Source organism: Salmo salar, chromosome 09 (assembly GCF_965601325.2).
Source record: "Salmo salar chromosome 09, fSalSal1, whole genome shotgun sequence".
Lineage (NCBI taxonomy): Eukaryota > Metazoa > Chordata > Actinopteri > Salmoniformes > Salmonidae > Salmo > Salmo salar.
Window position 1 is genome coordinate 133105031 of NC_138299.1, and position 25504 is coordinate 133130534.

At 40.7% G+C, this 25504-nt stretch overlaps 1 protein-coding gene and 1 long non-coding RNA gene across 7 annotated transcripts in view; both read right to left on the reverse strand.

The window, feature by feature from the left end:
• Positions 1 to 14005, reverse strand: part of LOC106612862 (BCAS3 microtubule associated cell migration factor) — a 342172-nt gene extending 328167 nt beyond the window's left edge. The window contains exons 1-6 of one of the 6 annotated variants that reach the window (XM_045724533.2): positions 13838 to 13951; positions 12683 to 12740; positions 10977 to 11067; positions 9962 to 10016; positions 9640 to 9715; positions 7282 to 7388 (exon numbers count right to left, since the gene is read on the reverse strand). In XM_045724533.2, coding sequence (XP_045580489.1) covers positions 7282 to 7388; positions 9640 to 9715; positions 9962 to 10016; positions 10977 to 11047 — 309 coding nt within the window. In that variant the 5' untranslated portion in view covers positions 11048 to 11067; positions 12683 to 12740; positions 13838 to 13951. Of the gene's footprint in view, positions 1 to 7281; positions 7389 to 9639; positions 9716 to 9961; positions 10017 to 10976; positions 11068 to 12682; positions 12741 to 13837 lie in introns of all 6 variants that reach the window. The other 5 variants (XM_045724534.2, XM_045724532.2, XM_045724536.2 and 2 more) reach the window with 5 other exon arrangements.
• A 6396-nt stretch (positions 14006 to 20401) lies between these two features.
• LOC106612924 (uncharacterized) lies at positions 20402 to 25504 on the reverse strand. The gene is made up of 4 exons (XR_001330394.3): positions 25018 to 25504; positions 21584 to 21726; positions 21085 to 21163; positions 20402 to 20875 (listed from the first exon to the last, which is right to left on the reverse strand). It is a non-coding gene; the product is annotated as an uncharacterized LOC106612924 (long non-coding RNA).

The following is a 25504-nucleotide window of genomic DNA, read 5'->3' on the forward strand; positions in this document are numbered from 1 at the left end:
CCATCTTTACTTATGTGTCAGATGCAAGGAGAACTGTTAATAGAAATAAATCTGGTAGCTGTGTCCCTGCTCTTTGCCACAGAGATGCAAGGTTATCCCCTGCATTAGGCCCCAGAGAGGCTTGGATAGTCAGGTCAGAACACTTGCGTGGTTTGTGGTGGCTCTGACGTGTGTAATGGTGCATTGTTTTAAGCGCTAAACCCCACTTTTTTCCCCCCGATAAATTACAGTGAAATGTGCATTATCACAATACTGTTGCTCTAATCCGCGTGTCTTAAGTAGATAAGCACATCCGTGGATGAACGCTCTTTTCGCAATTAGTAGCCTCTTTTCGAAGTGGTGAATCGGGCCATTGTTTTTATTAAAAGTGCAGCTCGGCCCAGTGACAGTGGACAGATTACACTAGAGCACAGAGAGAGGGAATAACTGGGACTACTGTGGGAGGATGGGTGGGATTCCTATGGCAAATGGAGAATAATGGAATTTGCCAGATTGTGTGTGACGGAGGGGGTTTGGATAATGATAATACGGCGGGCATTGTGCATTATCCCACAGCTCATCCTTGCCTTACAGGGCTCTGTGTGACATGACAGCCAGGCAGGCATCAACATCTATCTCTGTTCTCTGCCATTACATTAGCCGCCTGCCTACACAGCAATACGCCAAATTGCTTCTTCTTGTTTTTTTTTATTGTTTTTCATTTGTTGGTCTGGGTGGGATGTTTTTAAACGGAAACTAGTGTGTTGTACACTGTTCTAATCTGTAACACCCCTCAGTTGTGACTCACAATATCTGGGCCATATTCACAAGTGAACATAGACAGGACAAACTGCATGACATATTGGTGGTGGATGAATATGATCAATAAATGATGAATACTTTCAAACAAAAATAAAGTGGTTTTGGGGATCCTAAAATAACTGCAATTGATTTAAATGTTAGTTTCCATCATGAGGGACAGACGACAAGCAAAATGGGACACACACAAAGAGTAACGTCTGGTACTAAGGACACAAGCAGGGGCTGTTTTCACTGTTAAGCTACAAAGCAGACTGCAGACCAGCGGTGATAACTTTTCACCCTTTTGGAAACAGATGCAGCTCATAGCCAGGCAGCCGGTAGAGACAGGGGAAAATATCAGTGTATCTGGGACTGTACTCAGGCTAGTTTTAATAATAACAGCACCCACACAGACAGCTCTCTTCAAAGCTGGTCATTTCCCCCAACACCTCCTCAGTCCAACAACTTGCCCACACTAGTCTGGGACTTATCTGTCTGGGGCCTGGCAGGCGACACCTTTTCAGTCAAAGATCCCTCGGTATCTAAAAGGACAGTAATACACTTACACAGGGACGGTTGATATGCACATACACACTCCCTCTGTCAGCCTGTCTGATGAAGGTGTGTGTGGTGTGTGTGTGTCTATGCAGTCAGTGCCATTACAGAGGGTGTTGGCTTAGCGACAGTCACAAACACTTCACAGCCACTCACGGTTTGAGACCGAGGTGTTTTCATCACTTAATATGAACCCAGTGAAAAAAACATATACCGGAAACATGCCAAAACCACAAAAAAACTACAAGAGGGGAAGATAAAGAGGAAGAACACCTTAACAGTGTATCGCCCAGTTGGGGTCAATTCCCATCTTTGGTGAACTGGTTTTGAAAAGGAATTATACCCAACTCAAGATGGTAATAGAATATAAACTCAGCAAAAAAAGAAATGTCCCTTTTTCAAGACCCTGTCTTTCAAAGATAATTTGTAAAAATCCAAATAACTTCCCAGATCTTCATTGTAAAGGGTTTAAACACTGTTTCCCATGCTTATTCAATGAACCACAAAAAATTAATGAACATGCACCTGTGGAACAGTCGTTAAGACACTAACAGCTTACAGACGGTAGGCAATTAAGGTCACAGTTATGAAAACTTAGGACACTAAAGAGGCCTTTCTACTGACTCTGAAAAACACGAAAAGAACGATGCCCAGGGTCCCTGCTCATCTGCGTGAACATGCCTTAGGCATGCTACAAGGAGGCATGAGGACTGCAGATGTGGCCAGTGCAATAAATTGCAATGTCCGTACTGTGAGACGCCTAAGACAGCGATACAGGGAGACAGGACGGACAGCTGATCGTTCTCGCAGTGGCAGACCACGTGTAACAACACCTGCACAGGATCGGTACATCCGAACATCACACCTGCGGGACAGGTACAGGATGGCAACAACAACTGCCCGAGTTACACCAGGAACTGAGAGAGGCTGGACTGAGGGCTTGTAGGCCTGTTGTAAGGCAGGTCCTCACCAGACATCACCGGCAACAACGTTGCCTATGGGCACAAACCCACCGTCGCTGGACCAGACAGGACTGGCAAAAAGTGCTCTTCACTGACGAGTCACGGTTTTGTCTCACCAGGGGTGATGGTTGGATTCGCGTTTATCATCGAAGGAATGAGCGTTACACCGAGGCCTGTACTCTGGAGCGGGATCGAGTTGGAGGTGAAGGGTCCATCATGGTCTGGGGCGGTGTGTCACAGCATCATCGGACTGAGCTTGTTGTCATTGCAGGCAATCTCAATGCTGTGCGGTACAGGGAAGACATCCTCCTCCCTTGTGTGGTACCCTTCCTGCAGGCTCATCCTGACATGACCCTCCAGCATGACAATTCCACCAGCCATACTGCTCGTTCTGTGCGTGATTTCCTGCAAGACAGGAATGTCAGTGTTCTGCCATGCAGCGAAAAGCCCGGATCTCAATCCCATTGATCACATCTGGGACCTGTTGGATCGGAGAGTGAGGGCTAGGACCATTCCCCCCAGAAATGTCCGGGAACTTGCAGGTGCCTTGGTGGAAGAGTGGGGTAACATCTCACAGCAAGAACTGGCAAATCTGGTGCAGTCCATGAGGAGGAGATGCACTGCAGTACTTAATGCAGCTGGTTGCCACACCAGATACTGACTGTTACTTTTGATTTTGACCCTCCCTTTGTTCAGGGACACATTATTCCATTTCTGTTAGTCACATGGAACTTCTTCAGTTTATGTCTCAGTTGTTGAATGTTGTTATGTCCATACAAATATTTATACATCTAAGTTTAATGAAAATAAACGCAGTTGACAGTGAGAGGACGTTTCTTTTTTTGCTCAGTTTATGTAGTGCAGCAGCACATCTGCAGCTGGCTGGCTATGGCCCTTCGCCTCATTTATTCTGGATGGTACCATGTAGGCAGGCTAGCGTAGCACATCGGTAGCTAGCTGCCTATAGTCTCTCTCCTCAATTCTCAGAAGAGGTGCGTTAACAACAGACACGTTATTCATAGCCACATCACACCGGTGTGTGTATGTGTGTGTGTGTGTGTATGTCAGACAGCCTCCTGTGTTAGTGTGTGGAGGGAAAGAGTGAGTCGTTTCCCTTGTGGCCTGTGGATGTTTAGAAAGGACTGATTAAGGACTTAGTCTGTTCAGAGCTCATAGGATGTACAGTTGAAGTCGGAAGTTTACATACACTTAGGTTGGAGTCATTAAAACTCATTTTTCAACCACTCCACAAATTTCTTGTTAACAAACTATAGTTTTGGCAAGTCGGTTAGGATATCTACTTTGTGCATGACAAGTAATTTTTCCAACAATAGTTTACAGACAGATTATTTCACTTATCATTCACTGTATCACAATTCCAGTGGGTCAGAAGTTTACATACACTAAGTTGACTGTGCCTTTAAACATCTGGAAAATTCCAAAAAATGATGCCATGGCTTTAGAAGCTTCTGATAGGCTAATTGACATAATTTGAGTCAATTGGAGGTGTACCTGTGGATGGATTTCAAGCCCTACCTTAAAACTCAGTGCCTCTTTGCTTGACATCATGGGAAAAATCAAAAGAAATCATCCAAGACCTCAGAAAAAAAGTTTGGAAATTTCTCCCAAGGATGAACCAAACGCCTGAAGGTACCACGCTCATCTGTACAAACAATAGTACACATGTATAAACACCATGGGACCACGTAGCCGTCATACCACTCAGGAAGGAGACGCATTCTGTCTCCTAGAGATGAACGCACTTTGGTTGCGAAAAGTGCAAATCAATCCCAGAACAACAGCAAAGGACCTTGTGAAGATTCTGGAGGAAACAGGTACAAAAGTATCTATATCCACAGTAAAACTGGTCCTATATCGACATAACCTGAAAGGCTGCTCAGCAAGGAAGAAGCCACTGCTCCAAAACCGCCATAAAAAAAGCCAGACTACGGTTTGCAACTGCACATGGGGACAAAGATCGTACTTTTTGGAGAAATGTCCTCTGGTCTGATGAAACAAAAATAGAACTGTTTGGCCATAAGGACCATCGTTATGTTTGGAGGAAAAAGGGGGAGGCTTGCAAGCCGAAGAACACCATCCCAACCGTGTAGCACGGGGGTGGCAGCATCATGTTGTGGGGATGCTTTGCTGCAGGACAGACTGGTGCACTTCACAAAATAGATGGCTTCATGAGGGAGGAAATGTATGTGGATATATTGAAGCAACATCTTAAGACATCAGTCAGGAAGTTAAAGCTTGGTCACAAATGGGTCTTCCAAATGGACAATGACCCCAAGCATACTTCCAAAGTTGTGGCAAAATGTCTGAAGGACAACAAAGTCAAGGTATTGGAGTGGCCATCACAAAGCCCTGACCTCAATCCAAAATAACATTTGTGGGCAGAACTGAAAAAGCGTGTGCGAGCAAGGAGGCCTACAAACCTGACTCAGTTACACCAGCTCTGTCAGGAGGAATGGGACAAAATTCACCCAACTTATTGTGGGAAGCTTGTGGAAGGCTACCCAAAATGTTAGACCCAAGTTAAACAATTTAAAGGCAATGCTACCAAATACTAATTGAGTGTATGTAAACTTCTGACCCACTGGGAATGTGATGAAAGAAATAAAAGCTGAAATAAATCACTCTCTCTACTATTATTCTGACAATTCACATTCTTAAAATAAAGTGTTGATCCTTACTGATCTAAGAAAGGGAATTTTTACTAGGATTAAATGTCAGGAATTGTGAAAAACTAAGTTTGTATATGTATTTGGCTAAGGTGTATGTAAACTTCCGACTTAAACTGTATTAGTCTATTATAATATGGAAACATAATTAGATATTGTACATAATATTAGCATCAACATTGTCACGAGAATTTTCATCCCAATGTTATTAACTCAAAACTCACTATATCCTTTGACCAATTCCCCAGGGGTTGTAAGGTCCCGGTTAATAGAAGAATTCGACAAAGTCCCAGAAGTCTGCAAAAGGTTAGTTCTTTATTCAGAGAGCTCTGAATATCATACAATGTACACAGCCTTTTATACCTAACATTTGGTCATACCATATGTCATACTCCTTACAAATGCCCCTCTTCTTTAACACTGTCAATGCTTTTTTACAAGTCTTCTCCATCACATACATTGCTTATCATATCCTGCCCCATGTTACATAATCTACTGCAAACCCAATGGTTTCTCCCCTCCCTGGGTGGGGAGACCTCTTTCCTGTTATTAGTTTCACAGTGGTCATAAATTGTCTGCTGTCTGTTAACAGTTCCCCTTTTCCTTGAATGTCTTACTTAGTGCATGTACACTTCTGACCCACTGGGAATGTGATGAAAGAAATAAAAGCTGAAATAAATCACTCTCTCTACTATTATTCTGATATTTCACATTCTTAAAATAAAATGTTGATCCTAACTGACCTAAGACAGGGAATTTTTACTACTATTAAAATGTCAGGAATTGTGAAAAACTGAGTTTAAATGTATTTGGCTAAGGTGTATGTAAACTTCTGACTTCAACTGTATGTTAAGTTTGCATGTTTCTGTGACAGCTTGCACGTGAAACCTGCTAGTCCTAAATGGAGGCCGTTGCAGAGTTGCGGGTTATTTGTGAAGTTATAGAGCTGACAAATTCCTCTAATGATTTTCCAAGAGAATTTCTCAATATTCCTGGAATCAGATTTACTGTGGTTGAAAAAAATGGTTGTTTCAAAACAGATCTTTCAAATAGCCAATACATTTCCTCCTTGTTGGGCTTTCATATTAACTCTAAAGAATACAAATCTGGGTGAAAAAAAAATTCTAAAAAAAATTACAAAAAAATAATAAAATTTAATTGAAAAAAAACAAAAAACAAAAAAGAAAAAAATTGCAGGAAAAAGTTTAATGCCATTTACACTATTACGTTTCTCAATAACTGGTTTCTTACTTTACTTCAATCCATATTCATCCTCATAAATATTTGACCCCGGGATGATACAGGTCACATCAAAACAAACCACCTTATAAGAATATCAAATGTCCTCCATCTTGTTGGCTAAGTCTACCTCCTCAGTGACAGGCGAGGAGGAGAGGAGGAAATGAGTGGCCCGTCTCTCACCTCCATGATTTTCCTCACCTTGGAGGCCTGTGCATGTCTCTATTAAGGAAGTCTGCTCCGTGTGGGTGCACAATAGTGATGTGGGGGGGTGATAGTTACATATTTGGCTATTATTTCTTACAATATATCGTATCGTTTTGACAATATCGCAATATTATTTTTGTGCTAGTTGGCTGTACCTGCACCAAAACTCAAGTATTTAATTTCATAGCCTGTTCTCCATCTTCTTTTTAAAATAGAGAGCAACTTTTTCAACACTTTTATTTCCATGACGATCAAAACTTGTTGTTTTCTCATGGCTCTCTCTTGTCCCTTTGCAGCAGACATATGGTGAGCAATATGTTTGGAACATCGAATTGCAATAAAAATCACAATACATATCGTAGCGGCACCTAAGTATCGTGATAATATTGTATCCTGAGGTTCCTGGCAATTCCCAGCCCTAGTGCACAAAAGGAGCTATGTGTCCTGTAATTGTGGGACCTGGAGAGAGTAGTGTCCTGTGTGAAGCACCCACCCTGCTCATCAAATGTAAACAGCTCTACACTTCAAATGAAATATTTCAACACCCACAACACAAAGACCTGCATTTCATATTTCAACATCCACAACACAGATCCTAGAAAGACCATTGGTGCAGAAGTTGTCAGGACTTGGAATTGACTGGAGCGTTTTAAGAAGAGAATAGCTGTAACACCCTGGTAAATCCTGACATCTAGTGGGGGACAAGTAGTACTGGAAGTGAGATACGATAACATCTCTGTGGTCTGTTGTCGTTGTATGAACATCTTTCTATTGACTTCAACACCAGTTGGTTGTGTTACAGGTGGTCTTTGTTACAGGTGGTCTTTATGTTACAGGTGGTCTTTACTCACGGATATGCTCCAGATTTGCATCCCGTCGGCGTAACCAATCATGAGGCAGAGAGGAGGGTCACTGCTGCCACTGTGCATCTCCAGGAACTCTGGGGAGCGGGACGTATCTGATGGACACACAGGAAAACACACAGGGATGTTATACATTTCTATACGAATAAAAAACATGAGCTGGAGCACACCCAGAAAAATGTGTTTGTGTGGAGGTGCTGACTAATGGCAAATAAACTATTAAAACTACCAAAATAATAAAAATATCTCATCACCTGTTCAAAAGCCTACGTAGTACTAACGAAAAGACAATTAAAACAACGCATAGCTGAGCACCACAGCTCAATCAGGTGTAAGAGCACTGACTATCCAGTAGCAGCTCACTTTGTTGAAGCTAACCATCCCATCTCCTCCCTCAAATACACAGGCATGTTGCTCTACCATGGAGATGAGGTAACACTGAGATCCAACTACTACAAAGGGAGGCTTACTGGATATCCTATCTTAAAACATTGACCCCTAGTGGTCTCAATACTGAGTTTGATCTCAAGCACTTCATATGAACAAGTCTTATAATTGTATATATTCTTTCTACAGCTTATTAGCATACACCTAATATGTTCCCCCTGTTGATGCTTATTATGCATTAAGGTTGAACCAAAAGATTACATGGAACAAATATGAAATGAAATACCAAACAATTAAACATGTGAAATTGAATAAAACAATAATGTATGCTGATGCTAATATTATGTACAATATTCAATTATGTTTCTATATGATAACAATAGCCTAATATATTTCATATGTCATAAACTATTGTTTTTTAACAGTTTTACTAATTAATTCGAATTAACTTAATCATTATGACACACCCCTCACTATTGTCTTTGGTAGCACTAATTGCACTGTTTGTCTACATAACCTGGTTCAAGTATTCATGACATTACCCTGAAGGCACATGATGCGGAAACGTTGGTAAATACCCAATAAATTACTGGGAGTTTATATATGGAGTGTGCGACTCTTTATTTTTGATAGTTTATACGTCTATTCAGTCAACTCTGTAGACTGATTAAAATGTATTTTTATTTGAATTGACTATCAAAATTGAGCTGCCTGACAGTGATATTTACAATATGTTCAAATCAGTGAAGAAAGGAGGGGGGAGGGGGTCTAATCCAAACCAGGGCATTTCTGTAGCGGGCTGCATCCCAGACATCACAACTGTTCTATGTGCCTGTGTCGTGTATGTATCACTCCCCACAAACATACAATGAGAATACAAAACACTAGGAACACCTTAACATTGAGTTGCACAACCCCCCCAGCACCTACAACCATAACCCTTTTGTCTTTCCCATTCACCCTCTGAATGGCACACACACAATCCATGTCTCAATTGTTCCAAGGCTTAAAAATCCTTATTTTAACCTGTTTCCTCCCGTTCATCTACACTGATTGAAGTGGATTTAACAAGTGACATCAATAAGAGATCATAGCTTTCACCTGGATTCACCTGGTCACTCTGTCATGGAAAGAGCAGGTGTTCTTAATGTTTTGTATATTCTGTGTATAATCAGTTTATAAAATACATTTTACTGCTATGTTTGTTGCTGCTATCTAAAATGATGAATCCTGGTCCAAAGAAACATGTTCAAGTTCAACAATATTTTTGAATGAACTGTTTCACATTGTAGAACAATGGTTGGGGTTTAAGTGTTCCAGTGCATTCTTTTAAATAATATTCAACTCTAGCTACTTTCAATGCGTGTCAACTCTAGCCGCTTTTAATGCATTTAAATGATTCCTTCCTTATGGAACCATTTGCTTTACATTGACCATAGCGTAAATAACATTAAAATGGTAGAATGTTTAATAAACACAGCCAATGATGCTGTGTCTAATCAACACATCTGCTGTCAGATTGAGGGAGAGATCTGGTGTGTGCGCACACACACACGTGCCGTTGAGATACATCAGACCTGTCACTCAAAGTCCTTACAAGAAATGAACCATCAAATGGTTGACAAACAATGCCTGCCAAAGGAACTATTAATGTGTCATATTTAAACTGTTTTCTTCCCAGGCATTCTAAGAGGCCACTTATCAGCATATTTCAGTACACTCCAAATATACATACATACATACATACATACATACATACATACATACATACATACATACATACATACATACATACATACATACATACATACATACATACAGTTGAACCTAATCTGTAGATTTAAAATACCAGATAATAATGAGGCAAGTTATCACTTGTTATCAAAATGTGTGCCCCCACCTCAAGGGTGAACAAAAGACAGTCGAGGGGGGAAGCTTTGAAACTGTTCTTAGACTTACCATTGAGGTCAGCTTTCTCAAATCTGACCCAAACTATTTTCTCTTTTTCATCAGTTGGGGGTGCACCTGTGTATGCCTTGAATAGACAAAATTAAATGAGATGAAATTATTACTGCAGTCTATTCATGTCATAGAATTAAATATAGGAACTTCAATAGGATCTCTGTGGATAATGTGTGATTTAGTTAATAATATAGTTATTACGCCCTATAAAATACCATTGACAGCCTGAGTAAACTAGTCAATCTGGTTAATGGTAACATGTAAATGTAATATACATTGATGTTACTGGAGAAAAGACAATCAATTGAAACAGTCTTACCTGAGGGACCACATCTTGGAGGAAGGTCACAACACTCTCCATATATGACTGCTCACTGTAATAACATAAGAGCATTACCTTGCTGAATGTGTACAGTACCAGTCAAAAGTCTGGACACACTGACTGCACTTGAAGAAACTTTCAAAGTTCTTGAAACGTTCCGCATTGACTGACCTCCATGTCTTAAAGTCATGATGGACTGTCATGTCTCTTTGCTTATTTGAGCTGTTCTTGCCATAATATGGACTTGGTCTTTCACCAAATAAGGATAGCTTCTGTATACCACCCCTACCTTGTCACAACACAAGTGATTGGCTCAAACACATTAAGGAAGAAATAAATTCCACAAATTAACAAGGCGCACCTGTTAAATGAAATGCATTCCAGGTGACTACCTCATGAAGCTGGTTGAGAGAATGCCAAGAGTGTGCAAAGCTGTCATCAAGGCAAAGGGTGGCTACTTTGAAGAATCTCAAATACATTTAGATTTGTTACTACATGATTCCATGTGTTATTTCATAGTTTTGAATCTTCACTATTATTTTACAATGTAGAATATAGTATAAATAAAGAAAACCCCTTGAATGAGTAGGTGTGTTCAACTGGTACTGTATACATACCTATAAGTATAATGTTTAAAATGATTGCCATGAAGGTAGTGTATGCATAGGTATAAGTATTGTCTTTGCACTTAATTCAGTCAAATTGGTTGTAGATAACACTTTGTAACGCAATCTCTACCTCAGAAAAGTGGTAAGGAAATATATTGAACCAGATCATATCGATCCATAGCACTGAAGCATGTCTGAAACCGATGGTTAATAACAACCATCATGTGATGTTAGGTAATGTCATGTCTTTGCAAGGGGAAACTTGTATTGGTTGGCAGCCCAGACCCCCTCCGGTGGAATAGCTGAAAACCTATATATATGTATGTATGTATGTATGTATGTATGTATGTATGTATGTATGTGTGTGTGTGTGTGTGTGTGTGTGTGTGTGTGTGTGTCCTTACGTGGCAGCTTGTGCTCGCACCACAACCCCTCCAGCACAGCGGCTTGGTCTGCGCGGGGAGTCTGATGCCATTTTGTCTCCAAGTCTTTATCCTACAGAGGAAAGAACATGACCATAAAACCCTGCTATTTATGTCTCTATTTCCATAAAGGCCGAGACCAGTAGACAATCCATATAGGGCATAGAATGGACACAAAAGGTCTAAAACAGATTCCTACCACTTTTGGTTGTACTAATAGAACATTTTGCACTGCAAAAATGTAGGCCTTCCGGTAACCCTGACAGGCAACACAGTAAACCCCGTCCCCGCCCAAACAAACCTGCCTGATATAACCAAGATTAGGGACAAATCACACTCCTATGAGTTCTAAACACATTACATTCAATAACTAGGATGTAGGTCTGTTTTTATTTTCAATACGTTTCCTGTATCACATACCAATATGAGATATTACCTTTGCTAAATAAAAGTATCTAAAGGTTGTCATTAAAGCAACAAAGAGTAAGAATGTTGTTCATTGACTACAGCTCAGAATTCAACACCATAATGCCCTCCAGGAACATCACTAAGGTAAGGACCCTGAGACTGAACACCTCCTTCTGCAACTGAATCCTGGACGGGCCGCCCCAGGTGGTGAAAGTAGACAACACATCTGCCACGCTGACCTTCGACACTGGGGCCCCTCAGGGGTGCGTGCTTAGTCCCCTCCTGTACTCCCTGTTTACCCACGGCCGCGTGGCCAAGCACGACTCAAACATCAAGTATGCAGATGACACGACGGTGGTAGGCCTGATCACCGATGACAATGAGACAGCCTATAGGGAGGAGGTCAGAGACCTGGAAGTGTGGTGCCAAGACAACAACCTCTCTCTTAACATAAGCATGACAAAGGAGCTGATCGTGGACTACATTCACATCAACAACGCTATAGTGGAGCGGGTCAAGAGCTTCAAGTTCCTCTGTGTCCACATCACTGATGATGGTCCACACAACAACACAGTCATGAAGAGGTCTCGACAACGCCTCTTCCCCCTCAGGTGGCTGAAAAGATAAGGTATCACCCCTCAGATCTTCAAAAATGTCTACAGCTGCACCTTTGAGAGAATCTTGACTGGCTGCATTACTGCTTAGTATGGCAACCGCTTGGCATCTGACCAGAAGACGCTACAGAGGGTAGTGCGTACGGCACAGTAAATCACTGGGGCAGAGTTCCCTGCCATCCAGGACCTATATACCACGTGGTGTCAGAGGTAGGCCCTAAAAATTGTCCAGCTACCCAAGTCATAGACTGTTCTCTCTGCTACTGCACGGTAAGCGGTACCAATGCACCAACTCTGGAACTTTGTTATGAGACTACAATGATCTCCCTTTTGTGTCTAATTTGAAACGGTGCCATGCAAAAGTGACTGTCTTCTAGGTAATGTGTTAGTATTGCTAGTTACTGTTAATTGTAAATGTAGTGGCTAACTGTGTAGTGTTGTTAGCCAGCTGTCAGTCTGTGAAAGCACTTGTTAACCAGTAGGAGAGTGGGGTAAGTTGAATTTTTTACATTCAGCATCACTCCGTCAAGGGAAATATAGTATTGTTTCTAACAAAGATATCTAGGCTACATATATTTCAGGATGTTGTGTATCCCTGGAAATAATCTGAAATCAAGTAAACGTTACAGTTTTGCCCCAAAAAAGTGGTCTCCTGGCACAACTTACCTTGGGTATGGGATAAGTTGAGCTGCAGGACAGTATACGTTATGCCGCCTAAAAATATCTGTAAATGAATTAAATATTACCATTACCTTTTTAAAACCATGTCCATCTTTATTTCCCAAACACAATTCAACACACCCGCTTTTTGTCTTAATTTTAACCCCGTTTCATGCTAGGTTTAGGACCTCATATTGAAGCTTATAGGAGACCCCAACTGATGTATAGAAATGATCTACTTTGGTTTTGATACAAGTATTACGAAAGGGTCCCGTGTGGCTCAGTTGGTAGAGCATGGTGTTTGCAACGCCAGGGTTGTGGGTTCGATTCCCACGGGGGACCAGTAAGAAAAGAAAAAAAAAGGGAAAAAAATGTATGCAATGTATGCATTCACTACTGTAAGTCGCTCTGGATAAGAGCGTCTGCTAAAATGACTAAAATGTCAAATGTAATGAAACATCTAACAATAAATGAAATTGACTTGGTGAAAATCTTAGTTATTTTACTTGCTGAGCACCATTCCATGTGTTGTTTTCCTTCACAGACTCCATGAAATGATGACCTCTAAACTAAATACTTGGTCAAATGACACCTTTTGTGTATGGTTTCATAGAAGGGTGGCTCAACTTACTTCTTGAGCTCAATTTACGCCACTCTCCCCTAGTAACGTTAGCTAACTTAGAGCCCTCTTGCGGTTTGGTTTTATGTTTGTAGCTAATAAGTTTCCCGACAAATGGTTATAGGAACTTGGGTTAAATTAACGAACTAATAATGAACAGGTAACGTTGCACGAACTACTGTTAGCCTTGCTATTTGCCAAGGATTGCGACATTTGCTATCTAACGTTATCTAGTTAAAGTTGGTTCCTCCAGCTAGGTGGCCAGCCTCAAATCACCAACCGAAGACGACTTAGTCAGCTAACAAGCAAGCTAAATACCTGCTGATATGAATAGTTTGAGGGGTAAAATGCCAACATTGTTTGATAAATGTAGCTATAGTAGCTTGCTAGCTGTGTCAAGAACAAGAGTCAGAGTCCTGTGTCTGAGACAGCAGGTAGCTAACCACCACCAGACAACATAAATTGTCAAACACCAGAAGCTACATCTATTTATTAAATATCATTCGCTTAACAAATAAATGTATATGGTATTCAATACGTACCTAGTGTGTTGTTTTCTAGCTAACGTTACCTTCTTTAGTTCAACGGAGCTCCTTAGCAAATGCAACAAAACAGTGGGAAAACTGTAGAGGTGTTGAAGAGACCAATGGCAGCATTCCTGTGCATTCATCAAGCCAATCAGGGTATAAGAGAGGCGGTGTTGTAGGTCCTCGACCAATCAGAGTGAACAATAATACTGTTTCTTGTGGTCTGTAAGCGTGGTCGCAATATTGGGGATAGCTCAGTGAGATCTGACCTTCCCCCTGAGCCCACTCAGACACTCTTGACACCCATTCCAAATGGGAAATACAAATATGGCGCATGCGCCAAGTGCAACAGCACTACAAAAACATCCTTCTTCAGACACCCACATACGGGTCGAAAAGTCCCTGTGAGGGGTATCATCTCATGCAATACAACGGGAGTTATATATCTCACCTGTTCGTGTGGGAAAGCCTACGTAGTACTAACGAAAAGACAATTAAAACAACACATAGCTGAACACCGCAGCTCAATCAGGTGTAAGAGCACTGACTATCCAGTAGCAGCTCACTTTGTTGAAGCTAACCATCCCATCTCCTCCCTTAAATACACAGGCATTGAGCATGTTACTCTACCAAGGAGATGAGCTAAGTGGAGACCCGCTTACTACAGAGGGAGGCCTATTGGACAACATCTCTAAAACCATTGACCCCTAGTGGTCTGAATATGAACTTTAATCTCAGGCCCTTATGACTTTTTTTTATGAACAAGTCTTATAAATTAATATATTCTTAAAGAAATTGGAAACAATTACATATATGTGAAATTAATTTAATGATGTATGTTTGTAATGGAAATTATATGATTAAAGGTTTGACTAAATGATTTCACCCTGAAAATGTATAACCGAGTGATTATAAGATGAATGTACTAATGTGTGTGTAGGAAAGGTTTAAGCTTAATGATTTAGCAATGTAAGTAAGACATTCAAGGAAAAGGGGAACTGTTAACAGACAGCAGACAACTTATGACCACTGTGAAACTAATAACAGGAAAGAGGTCTCCCCACCCAGGGAGGGGAGAAACCATTGGGTTTGCAGTAGATTATGTAACATGGGGCAGGATATGATAAGCAATGTATGTGATGGAGAAGACTTGTAAAAAAGCATTGACAGTGTTAAAGAAGAGAAGAGGCATTTGTAAGGAGTATGACATATGGTATGACCAAATGTTAGGTATAAAAGGCTGTGTACATTGTATGATATTCAGAGCTCTCTGAATAAAGAACTAACCTTTTGCAGACTTCTGGGACTTTGTCGAATTCTTCTATTAACCGGGGCCTTACAACCCCTGGGGAATTGGTAAAAGCATATAGTGAGTTTTGAGTTAATAACATTGGGATGAAAATTCTCGTGACAATGTTGATGCTAATATTATGTACAATATCTAATTATGTTTCCATATTATAATAGACTAATACAGTTTAAGTCGGAAGTTTACATACACCTTAGCCAAATACATATACAAACTTAGTTTTTCACAATTCCTGACATTTAATCCTGTAAAAATTCCCTTTCTTAGATCAGTAAGGATCAACACTTTATTTTAAGAATGTGAATTGTCAGAATAATAGTAGAGAGAATGATTTATTTCAGCTTTTATTTCTTTCATCACATTCCCAGTGGGTCAGAAGTTTACATACACTCAATTAGTATTTGGTAGCATTGCCTTTAAATTGTTTAACTTGGGTCTAACATTTTGGGTAGCCTTCCACAAGCTTCCCACAATAAGTTGGGTGAATTTTGTCCCATTCCTCCTGACAGAGCTGGTGTAACTGAGTCAGGTTTGTAGGCCTCCTTGCTCGCACAGCCTTTTTCAGTTCTGCCAACAAATGTTCTTAATGATTGAGGTCAGGGATTTGTGATGGCCATTCCAATACCTTGACTTTGTTGTCCTTAAGCCATTTTGACACAACTTTGGAAGTATGCTTTGGGTCAATGTCCATTTGGAAGACCCATTTGCAACCAAGCTTCAACTTCCTGACTGATGTCTTGAGATGTTGCTTCAATATATCCAGATAATTTTCCTCCCTCGTGATGCCATCTATTTTGTGAAGTGCACCAGTCCCTCCGGCAGCAAAGCACCCCCACAACATGATGCTGCCACCCTCATGCTTCACGGTTGGGATGGTGTTCTTCGGCTTGCAAGCCTCCCCCTTTTTCCTCCAAACATAACGATGGTCATTATGGCCAAACAGTTCTATTTTTGTTTCATCAGACCAGAGGACATTACTCCAAAAAGTACCATCTTTGTCCCCATGTGCAGTTGCAAACTGTAGTATTGCTTTTTTATGGTGGTTTTGGAGTAGTGGCTTCTTCCTTACTGAGCGGCCTTTCAGGTTATGTCGATATAGGACTCGTTTTACTGTGGATATAGATACTTTTGTACCTGTTTCCTCCAGAATCTTCACAAGGTCCTTTGCTGTTGTTCTGGGATTGATTTGCACTTTTCGCACCAAAGTATGTTCATCTCTAGGAGACAGAACCCATCTCCTTCCTGAGCGGTGTGACGGCTGTGTGGTCCCATGGTGTTTATACTTGCGTACTATTGTTTGTACAGATGAACGTGGTACCTTCAGGCATTTGAAAATTGCTCCCAAGGATGAACCAGACTTGTGGAGGTCTACAATTTTTTTTCTGAGGTCTTGGCTGATTTCTTTTGATTTTCTCATGATGTCAAGCAAAGAGGCACAGAGTTTGAAGGTAGGGCTTGAAATACATCCACAGGTACACCTCCAATTGGCTCAAATGATGTCAATTAGCCTATCAGAAGCTTCTAAAGCTGTTTAAAGGCACAGTCAACTTAGTGTATGTAAACTTCTGACCCACTGGAATTGTGATACAGTGAATTATAAGTGAAATAATCTGCCTGTAAACAATTGTTAGAAAAATGACTTGTGTCATGCACAAAGTAGATGTCCTAACCGACTTTCCAAAACTATAGTTCGTTAACAAGAAATTTGTGGAGTGGTTGAAAAACAAGTTTGAATGACTCCGACATAAGTGAATGACTCCGACATAAGTGTATGTAAACTTCCGACTGCAACTGTATATTCCATGTGCTGTAAACTATTGTCTTTTAACAGTTTCACTCAATTCATTCTAATCAACCTAATAATTACGACACACCCCTCACTATTGTCATTGGTTGATCTAATTGCACTGTTTGTCTGTACAACCTGTTTCAAGCATTCATGACATTACCCTGAAGGCATAGTGTTGGTGTTTTACACAATAAATTACTGGAAGTTTATGTATATATAGAGAGAGAAACAGTGTGCGACTCTCTTTATTTATTTATTTAGCTGACTGTAATGTTGTGTCCCATGGTATAGCCTACAATTAGTATACATGGGCTATTTTAAGGGATTTCTACACTGGCAATTTTAGAGGCTTAATCTGTGTCTGGGAAACCGGCCCTTAATGAGCAAGTACCCCAGTACCCCAGGTCAATAGCAAGTGCATTTGACTGCTTGGCATATTGTTTACCCAGTAACTTATATGAACTGATGTACATGTATAGTCTAATCCTTTTCATATTGTTTACCCAGTAACTTATATGAACTGATGTACATGTATAGTCTAATCCTTTTCATATTGTTTACCCAGTAACTTATATGAACTGATGTGCATGTATAGTCTAATCCTTTTCATATGGTTTACCCAGTAACTTGTGAACTGATGTGCATGCTTAGTTTAATCATTTTCTGTACAGTGAGTGTTTTGTCCTTTATGGGATTTAATCAAATTCTGTTCTTCACATTCTTACTGACAAAAGCAACATAAAGGTTGAAATAGGCAGCTTGGGTTGGTATCTTATGTCCTTATCAGGATATTAATTCCTTGGACCATGTTGATCATGTTCAGCTTCGTGTAGGAGAAGTGGTATTTCGATTGCATCCACTTCTTCAGCAATAACAAAGGCAAATGCCATGTCTGCCATTGTTGCATTTCCAAGAAACAGCACAAGTTGTCTGACTTGCTGTCGGTGCATATTTACCCCCTTCCGTCTACAGTCGGCTCCTTTTACCTTACCACTCAAACACGCCAAGTGAATCAAGTTGTCTCCATTTTAACCAGATATTCTTTCTGCAGTACATGCCTTCAAACTACCTTAAACCCTTAAATTATGCCCTTACCTAAGGAAATGTTTGAGGGACTCTATGCAACATAATTCCCTTAGGTATGGTAAACCTTGAAGGGAAACACAAAGATGCACTATGCAGAAATCGCTCCACTAAAATTCTAATAGCTCGCCTAATAACTTAACAAGAAGCATAGAAACAGTGCACATAAAACAGATCTATCCCTTCTTAGAGTTCCTTTCAATGAGAATGACATAACTATAATTTAGTGGGCCGCCCAAAAAGTTACATATTGCAGCTTTAAAATGTTTTATGCAACTGGACCATGTTGTGCTAGTTGGTCGTCACTAGTTACCACAGCCACAAAGTCATAAACCCTGCTTATTTATTCAATATATCTTCTTAAAATGTGATTTTAAACCTAACCCAAACCACACTGCTAACCTTATGCCTAACCCTAACCTTAAAACCACCAAAAAGCACATTTTAGTTTCCATATTTTTTAAGACAGCGACTCTAATCTCAGAATGCTGAAGAAATTCAGCGTGTCCCAGAGGGGCCTTACAGTGTTCTACAGGAGCACCATCGAGAGCATACTGTCGGGATGCATCACAGCCTGGTGCAGCAACTCTACCACCAAGGACCGCAAGGCGCTACAGACGGTGGTACGCTCAGCCGAACACACACTGCCTGCCCTCCAGGTCACCTACAACACCAGGTGTTGCAGGAAGGCCAAAAGAATTATCAGGGACCCCAGCCATGGCCTGTTCTCCAGTTTCCATCACTCGGACATGGGCAGTATAGGAGCATCATGGCAAAAACTGTAAGACTGGCCAATAGCTTCTACCCCCAGACCATCAGGCTGCTGAATAGCCACCACTAATCAGCTACCCCGTTTCACTGTACCCTGTAATTACATCTGCAACCCTGTACATGTGACTATTAAACTCATCAAAAATCTAATTATGATTTTGTGGCTGTGGTAACTAGTAGAAACCCTGCTAGTCTGGCTAGTGCCGCATTCAAAACAACTGGGAATCTCAGACTTCTGAGCGATCAACACAACTGTGAACACCTAATGGTCATTCAAATCGGAATTCCAAGTCAGACACTCAGCATCTTTCTAGAACGCCAACTTTCCGACCTGAAGCTCACTGACGTCATGAATTGACAATTTTTCCACCCAAGTTTAAAGTTATCTTGAAAGCACCCTGCGCTGTGAGTCACGTGGGTCGCGTCTTCTTTAATTATTTCCTTCTCTCCTCTTTTGTGTTTGTCAAGTGATCTATGTGTATGGGCTGGTGGGACCTTCAGCCTGTGTATTTGTAATTTGACAATTTAACAATTACTGTATAAAAAAAAAATATATTCTACATTGAATGATTGGGCCTTAGGAGTTCACATCAGTGTCTAAGTTGGTATATAGGTTACGGTCTCATGTATTATCCAGGTAATGCTCCAAATGTCACCTAATAAAATAACTATTGTTGTTTAATTCTATGAGCTGGACATGGGAAGAAACATGTTAAATCAAGGCACATTAGGCTTTTTAGTCTGAAAAGGAACATTACAACCTTTTCTATATAATTTGTGCTACATAGGTGCAGACAGCAAAATGGATGTATTTTCAGTCACATTGGGTGCATCCAAATAGCCTCTCCATCAAGTGCACTTGTTCACTTCCCTTCACTGATATGAAAGGAAATGTCTGGTATTATACAACGGGTGGGTCTAATCCTGAATGCTGATTGGTTAAAAGCGCATTTCAGCTGGTGTCTATTCCACAAGTTACCACCGGCTAAATCTATGACGTTAAAATGCCCATTTACTCTGTTCCATCTGACTGCGCAATCCACTGTCTCATCAGCCCAGCCAGGCAATTTATAAACTTGATCTCCACTATAAAAAGCATTTAGACATGATCACACATTTCTTTTAGACTTACATTTAGTTTAACAGTGGAGATTTGTATAAACCTTGCTGTCTGTCTCGCTGACATTTGCAACATTGTTTCAATATTCAAATTCTATCTCCAACTGTCCCATAGTAATGTAATGAACGTGTAGGGGTCGGCAGTAGGGATGAGAGAGAGAGAGAGGCAGGTAGCATTTCTCAGCCAGTCGAAATCATGAATCGGCTGGCATCATTTTTATGGATATATACAAAGGTAAAACAAAACGAAGTGCACCTAGCTTGAAGTCTTTGCTGCTTCAGTTAGAAGTTATTGTGTTAGCTGTGTTGTTGGCTAGCTCCTCTGAACAACAGTGTCCTAACGAGAGAGAACATTTTCTATGCCAGGTGAAATCGTGCCTCATTATCTCATTGTGTCGCGTCGTTAGATACAGAACAAAAAGAACGAACGACTTGGTCGCATCTCTAGCGACCCTAGATTTTTGTCGGGACTATATCTTGTGGAAGGATGAAATTGTACGAATAAAAGTATAAAAATAAAGTTTTTAATGAAAATATATGTCGATCATTATTTGAATATGTTGGTAACCCGTATACAAGTGATAATGCCCTCGAAGCTAGTGTTTGTTGGATATATTGGCATGGTTTGCCGGTCCTCGACTTGGTCTCGTGCCTAACAACACCGTGCCAATATATCCAACAAACACCGGATTCTCGGGAATTATCACTAGAAATATGGAAACTCCCAATAGCCCAGGAAAACAACAAGCCAATGCTTTTAGATTTGTGGGAAGTAGTGATTAAGTGCACACTTCAGCAGGAAGGCAAGATTATTGGGCCATACACCCTGGCCCTCTGAGGAGGTTCCTTCATGGATATGATCTCATCCAGGTGTATTTAGTTAGGTCTCCCCACAGGTTACTGGGGCTTTGCCTGTCTTGGAGCACTGATTCACCGAGGAGCCCAGCTTATCGGCCAGCAAGAATGGGCTGAGGTGGCCGTACTGAAAAGGGAGAGCAGAGGACACAGTTCAGGATTCAAATGATCCTGAGTAAACGCCAGTTGATGTATTTGCAGAGTAGCATTATCTCCTATGATAATAAACAGTCCCTGATTGCTTTTGGGTACCATGTTACAATTGTAATTACATTGCTATTATAGAGCTATCACAGCAACAACGCTAACGTGTTACCTTTGTAAAGTGTTACCTACCTTCTGGATGCAGAAGTCTGGGGAGAAGAGAGAGCACTGGAAGATAACAGCCATCTCCCCATCGACCCTAGGCGTCTTTCTGCACAACACAAAGTAAACATCAAAGGGACTATACATTCACTTAGCATATCAGACAACCCACACAATTTGTGCATTGACCTAATGTAGTGTGGAATCCATTTTTAGAAATGTCTGTAGCAATATGAATACACAAGTAAAACACTTGGGAACAAAATGACTTTTCTACATAAACAGAAACAACCAATGCTGCCTTTATGAAAAATGCTTAGGTGAGGGCAGTCCTATTATGAGCTGTTCCTGAAGAGCTACCCTCATGTAGGTTTTCACTCCAACCCCTCTTGTAACTAACCTGATTCAGTTTATCAACAAGCTAATTATTAGAATCAGGTGCGTTAGATTGGGGTTGGAGTGAAAAGCTATGGACGGTAGCTCTCCAGGAACAGGGTTGGAGAGCCCTGCCGTGTTTGCACTAACATACCTTGAAGCAGTGGGAGGAGTCAAACTCCAGCTGACACGGGTAGTCAGACACAGTCCCCTTGTAGGTCACTATTGCGCTTGACATCTCAAGCTTTTGGGGCAATTTGAAGAGCCGGTAAGTGCCAGATGCATAGCTAATATCACCTTCAACACATTGGAAATGGAAGTGACTGCCTAGGCTTTGGGTTGTTGCGGTGACCACATTACTGCCACACCGGCGTTCACGAGTCATGAAGGCAGTCAAATTCCATGTGACCGTTTAGTCATGGTAATTAGGCTTCTCCAAGCTCTGATGCTGCTGATGTTCATTAGTAGCCTACCAAACGTTCTAACTGCCTGGTACTCAGCACTCTATTGTCCCTCTAATCACTCTGACATCAATGCAAATGCAATCGGAAATCTAATCCAAAAACTTCATGAGAGCCCATGAGCTCATGTTGCGCAACCTTTATTTAGGCTATGCAATTGCGTGAGAAAACTGAGGATCCCATCAGCTTTCGATAGGCTAGGCCAACTATATTTATTTCTCAACCTTCCAAATTTTAAGAACATTGCTTATCTTTAAAACAGGAGTATAGCCTACCTGGCTCGCATAAAAATGAAACATGGGAAAAGCATCCTCCATTCACTATTTAAGTGCATACACATGTATTTTCCCCCGCTGCCCCTGTTTTGAGACAGGTGCATGATAATGGTCCATTCTAAATCAAAACAAATTTCACACATACAGTACCAGTCAAAGGTTTGGACACACCTACTCGTTCAAGGGTTTTTCTTTATTTTTACTGTTTTCTACACTGTAGAATAATGGTGAAGACATTAAAACTATGAAATAGCACACTCAATGCATTATCTCAACCAGCTTCACCTGGAATACTTTCCCAACAGTCTTGAAGGAGTTCCCACATATGCTGAGCACTTGTTGGCTGCTTTTCCTTAACTCTGTGGTCCAACTCATCCCAAACTATCTCAATTGGGTTGTCGGGTGATTGTGGAGGCCAGGTCATCTGATACAGCACTCCATCACTCTCCTTCTTGATCAAATAGCCATCCCATCTGTTTTGCACTTAGTGGGACTATCATTTATTTTTCAACAGGACAATGACCCAACATACCTCCAGGCTCTAATGAACTTATTCTCTGCAGCAGAGGTAACTATGGGTCTTCCTTTCCTGTGGCGGTCCTCATGAGAGCCAGTTTCATCATAGTGCTTGATGGTTTTTGCGACTGCACTTGAAGAAACTTTCAAAGTTCTTGACATTTTCCAGATTGACTGACCTTCAGGTCTTAAAGTAATGATGGATGATTCTCTTTGCTTATTTGAACTGTTCTTGCCATAATATGAACTTGGTCTTTTACCAAATAGGGCTATCTTCTGTATACCACCCCTACCTTGTCACAACACAACTGATTGGCTCAAACGCAATAAGGAATGAAATTCCACAAATGAACATGGCATACCAGTTAAATGAAATGCATTCCAGGTGACTACCTCATGAAGCTGGTTGAGGGAATGCCAAGAGTGTGCAAAGCTGTAATCAAGGCAAAGGGTGGCTACTTTGACGAATCTCAAATATAAAATGTATTTTGATTAGTTAAACCCTTTTTTTGGTTATTGCATGATTCCATATGTGTTATTTAATTGTTTTGATGTCTTCTCTAGTATTCAACAATGTAGAAAATAGTAAAAATGAAGAAAAAAAACCCTGGAATGAGTAGGTGTCCAAACTTTTGACTGGTACTGTATATTATTTAGAATATGTTACGTTTAAATCGAAAATAGTCTGATGGGTGACAATATTAGCTTGTGAATGATATATTACGGCTTGTGAATGATGCCCAGCTTAAGGCAAACAGCGCATGCTTTTCTTTGCAACTTTTTCTAATCAGTCACACACCTCATGTAGCCTAGCCCATAGGTCTATATGTTTTGATAAGGTTTGTATCACAACTAAAGTGGCAAAATAACTTCTTAAAATTAATCCAATTTACAATGGGTGTAGAGCCTGACATACAGACGCAGCACGTGAGTTTCAAGTTTGGGGAAGATAAAAATGCTCCTTTATAATAAAAGTATTACATGCATAATCTCATTTGTGATCACTTTTGAGAATGGTGTTTTCCCGGTAATGGTGTTTTCCTGGTAATACTGCTGTGTGCACATTGCTGAGCTTATAATATGAAGAAATAGCCTAATAGTTTATCAACATTTTAAGCTAACCGTTCTCATCTGTTGCATCAGGCTCACAGCTTAAACAGTTTTTTTAATGCTTGTGGTTGTATTAATTTGGGATAGTAGATTGACTTAGGCTAGTGCTTTTGCTTTTCGTTAGGCCTACTCATCTTGTTGGCTGACGAAAAAGTAAAATGTGGACAGTTCTTCCAAAATCTTCAATATGCGCCTCGTAATTGGATAAGGATGCACGCAGTTGCCTCTCCAATGTGTCTGTCTTCACTTGTAGACTGTAAGAAAGACCCGATCACGTGACTGAGAGCCATGTGAGTGAGAGGTGCTTCGGCACGCAGCGGGGAGAAGGGGATCATAATTATTATATTCTGCCCAAGGGCACAACGGCCACTGGCCGCAAAAGGCATGGATATTTGCAGGGGGATTATGGCCACACAAAGGTGATGCAGCCGGGAAATTTGAGGCATTATCAAGTGCTTGTCAAATTGTGAATGAGAGACTGATGAAGTGTGTACAGTCTGCACAAAAAAGAAAGCAGAGCTCATGCCTTTCATGCAACTTTTTTCAAATCATCATTAGAGTCGCATCATGCAGCCTTAGATTGTATTAAACATCTAAACATATAGCCCAACATTTGTATCACAACTAAAGTTGCATAAATAACTCTAAATTAAGCATATAGCAGTACCCATTTCTTTGTTAACTGCTCAACACAGAATAGCCGCATATGCGCACTCCCTCAAATCATTTGTCGAAAATATATTTCCTATTTAATTCAGCTATTTTCAATTGCCACGTGAATCTAAGCAAAGAGGCGTCACTGCAGTATCGGGTTCGAATCCAGGCAGCATCACATCCGGCAGTGATTTGGAGTCCCATAAGGCGGCGCACAATTGGCCCAATGTCGTCCGGGGTAGGCCGTCATTGTAAATAAGAATTTGTTCTTAACTGACTTGCCTAGTTAAATAAAGATTTTTATTGGGTATATGTTGTGAAATTGTTAGGTATTACTTGTTAGATATTATTGCACTGTTGGAGCTAGAAACAAGCATTTCGCTACACCTGCAACAACATCTGATAAACACCTGTATGTGACCAATAAAATTAGATTTGAATATTACTAAGGTAAAAAAAAGTTATTTTGGATGCAGAATTTTCAGTATACTGCACTCTATCTAGTTATACTACAGCGTTCTTCAGTTATACTGCACACTGACGGCACTTATTTTTAGTAAGGGTAAACGTACCTTGACATTGTCATGCACTTATTTTGTTACAGTCTGGACACAGAAATGCGGACTGTAGTGGAGGGGTAATGTCCGGGAGAAGTACTTAAGCTGTCCTCTCATCAGTTAGTGCTAAAATACGTAATATTTTGAAAACTTTTGGTTTCTTTTCAAAATGTGTAGAACAATTAGTGCAAGACAGTGGCGACAGCAAACTATGCAGAAAAATCAGATGCGAGAACTTGGTGCGCCACTTTTTGCGCATGCCTGGGCTTCTTCTTCGGTGGGTTTATCTTCGGTTCACAATCCAACGTCATGGTGCATTACCGCCACCTACTGTACTGGAGTGTGGGCCAGAGACAGGGAGAAACGAAATCCTGCCAGCCCCGTTCATCTTAAAAAATATAAAATATTTGAGACTAACTAATGAAGTTCTACTCAATATACTTTTAAAACTAATTTCCTGTATCTCCTTCTCCCTCATACTAGCTCTCATCCTCTCTTTTTC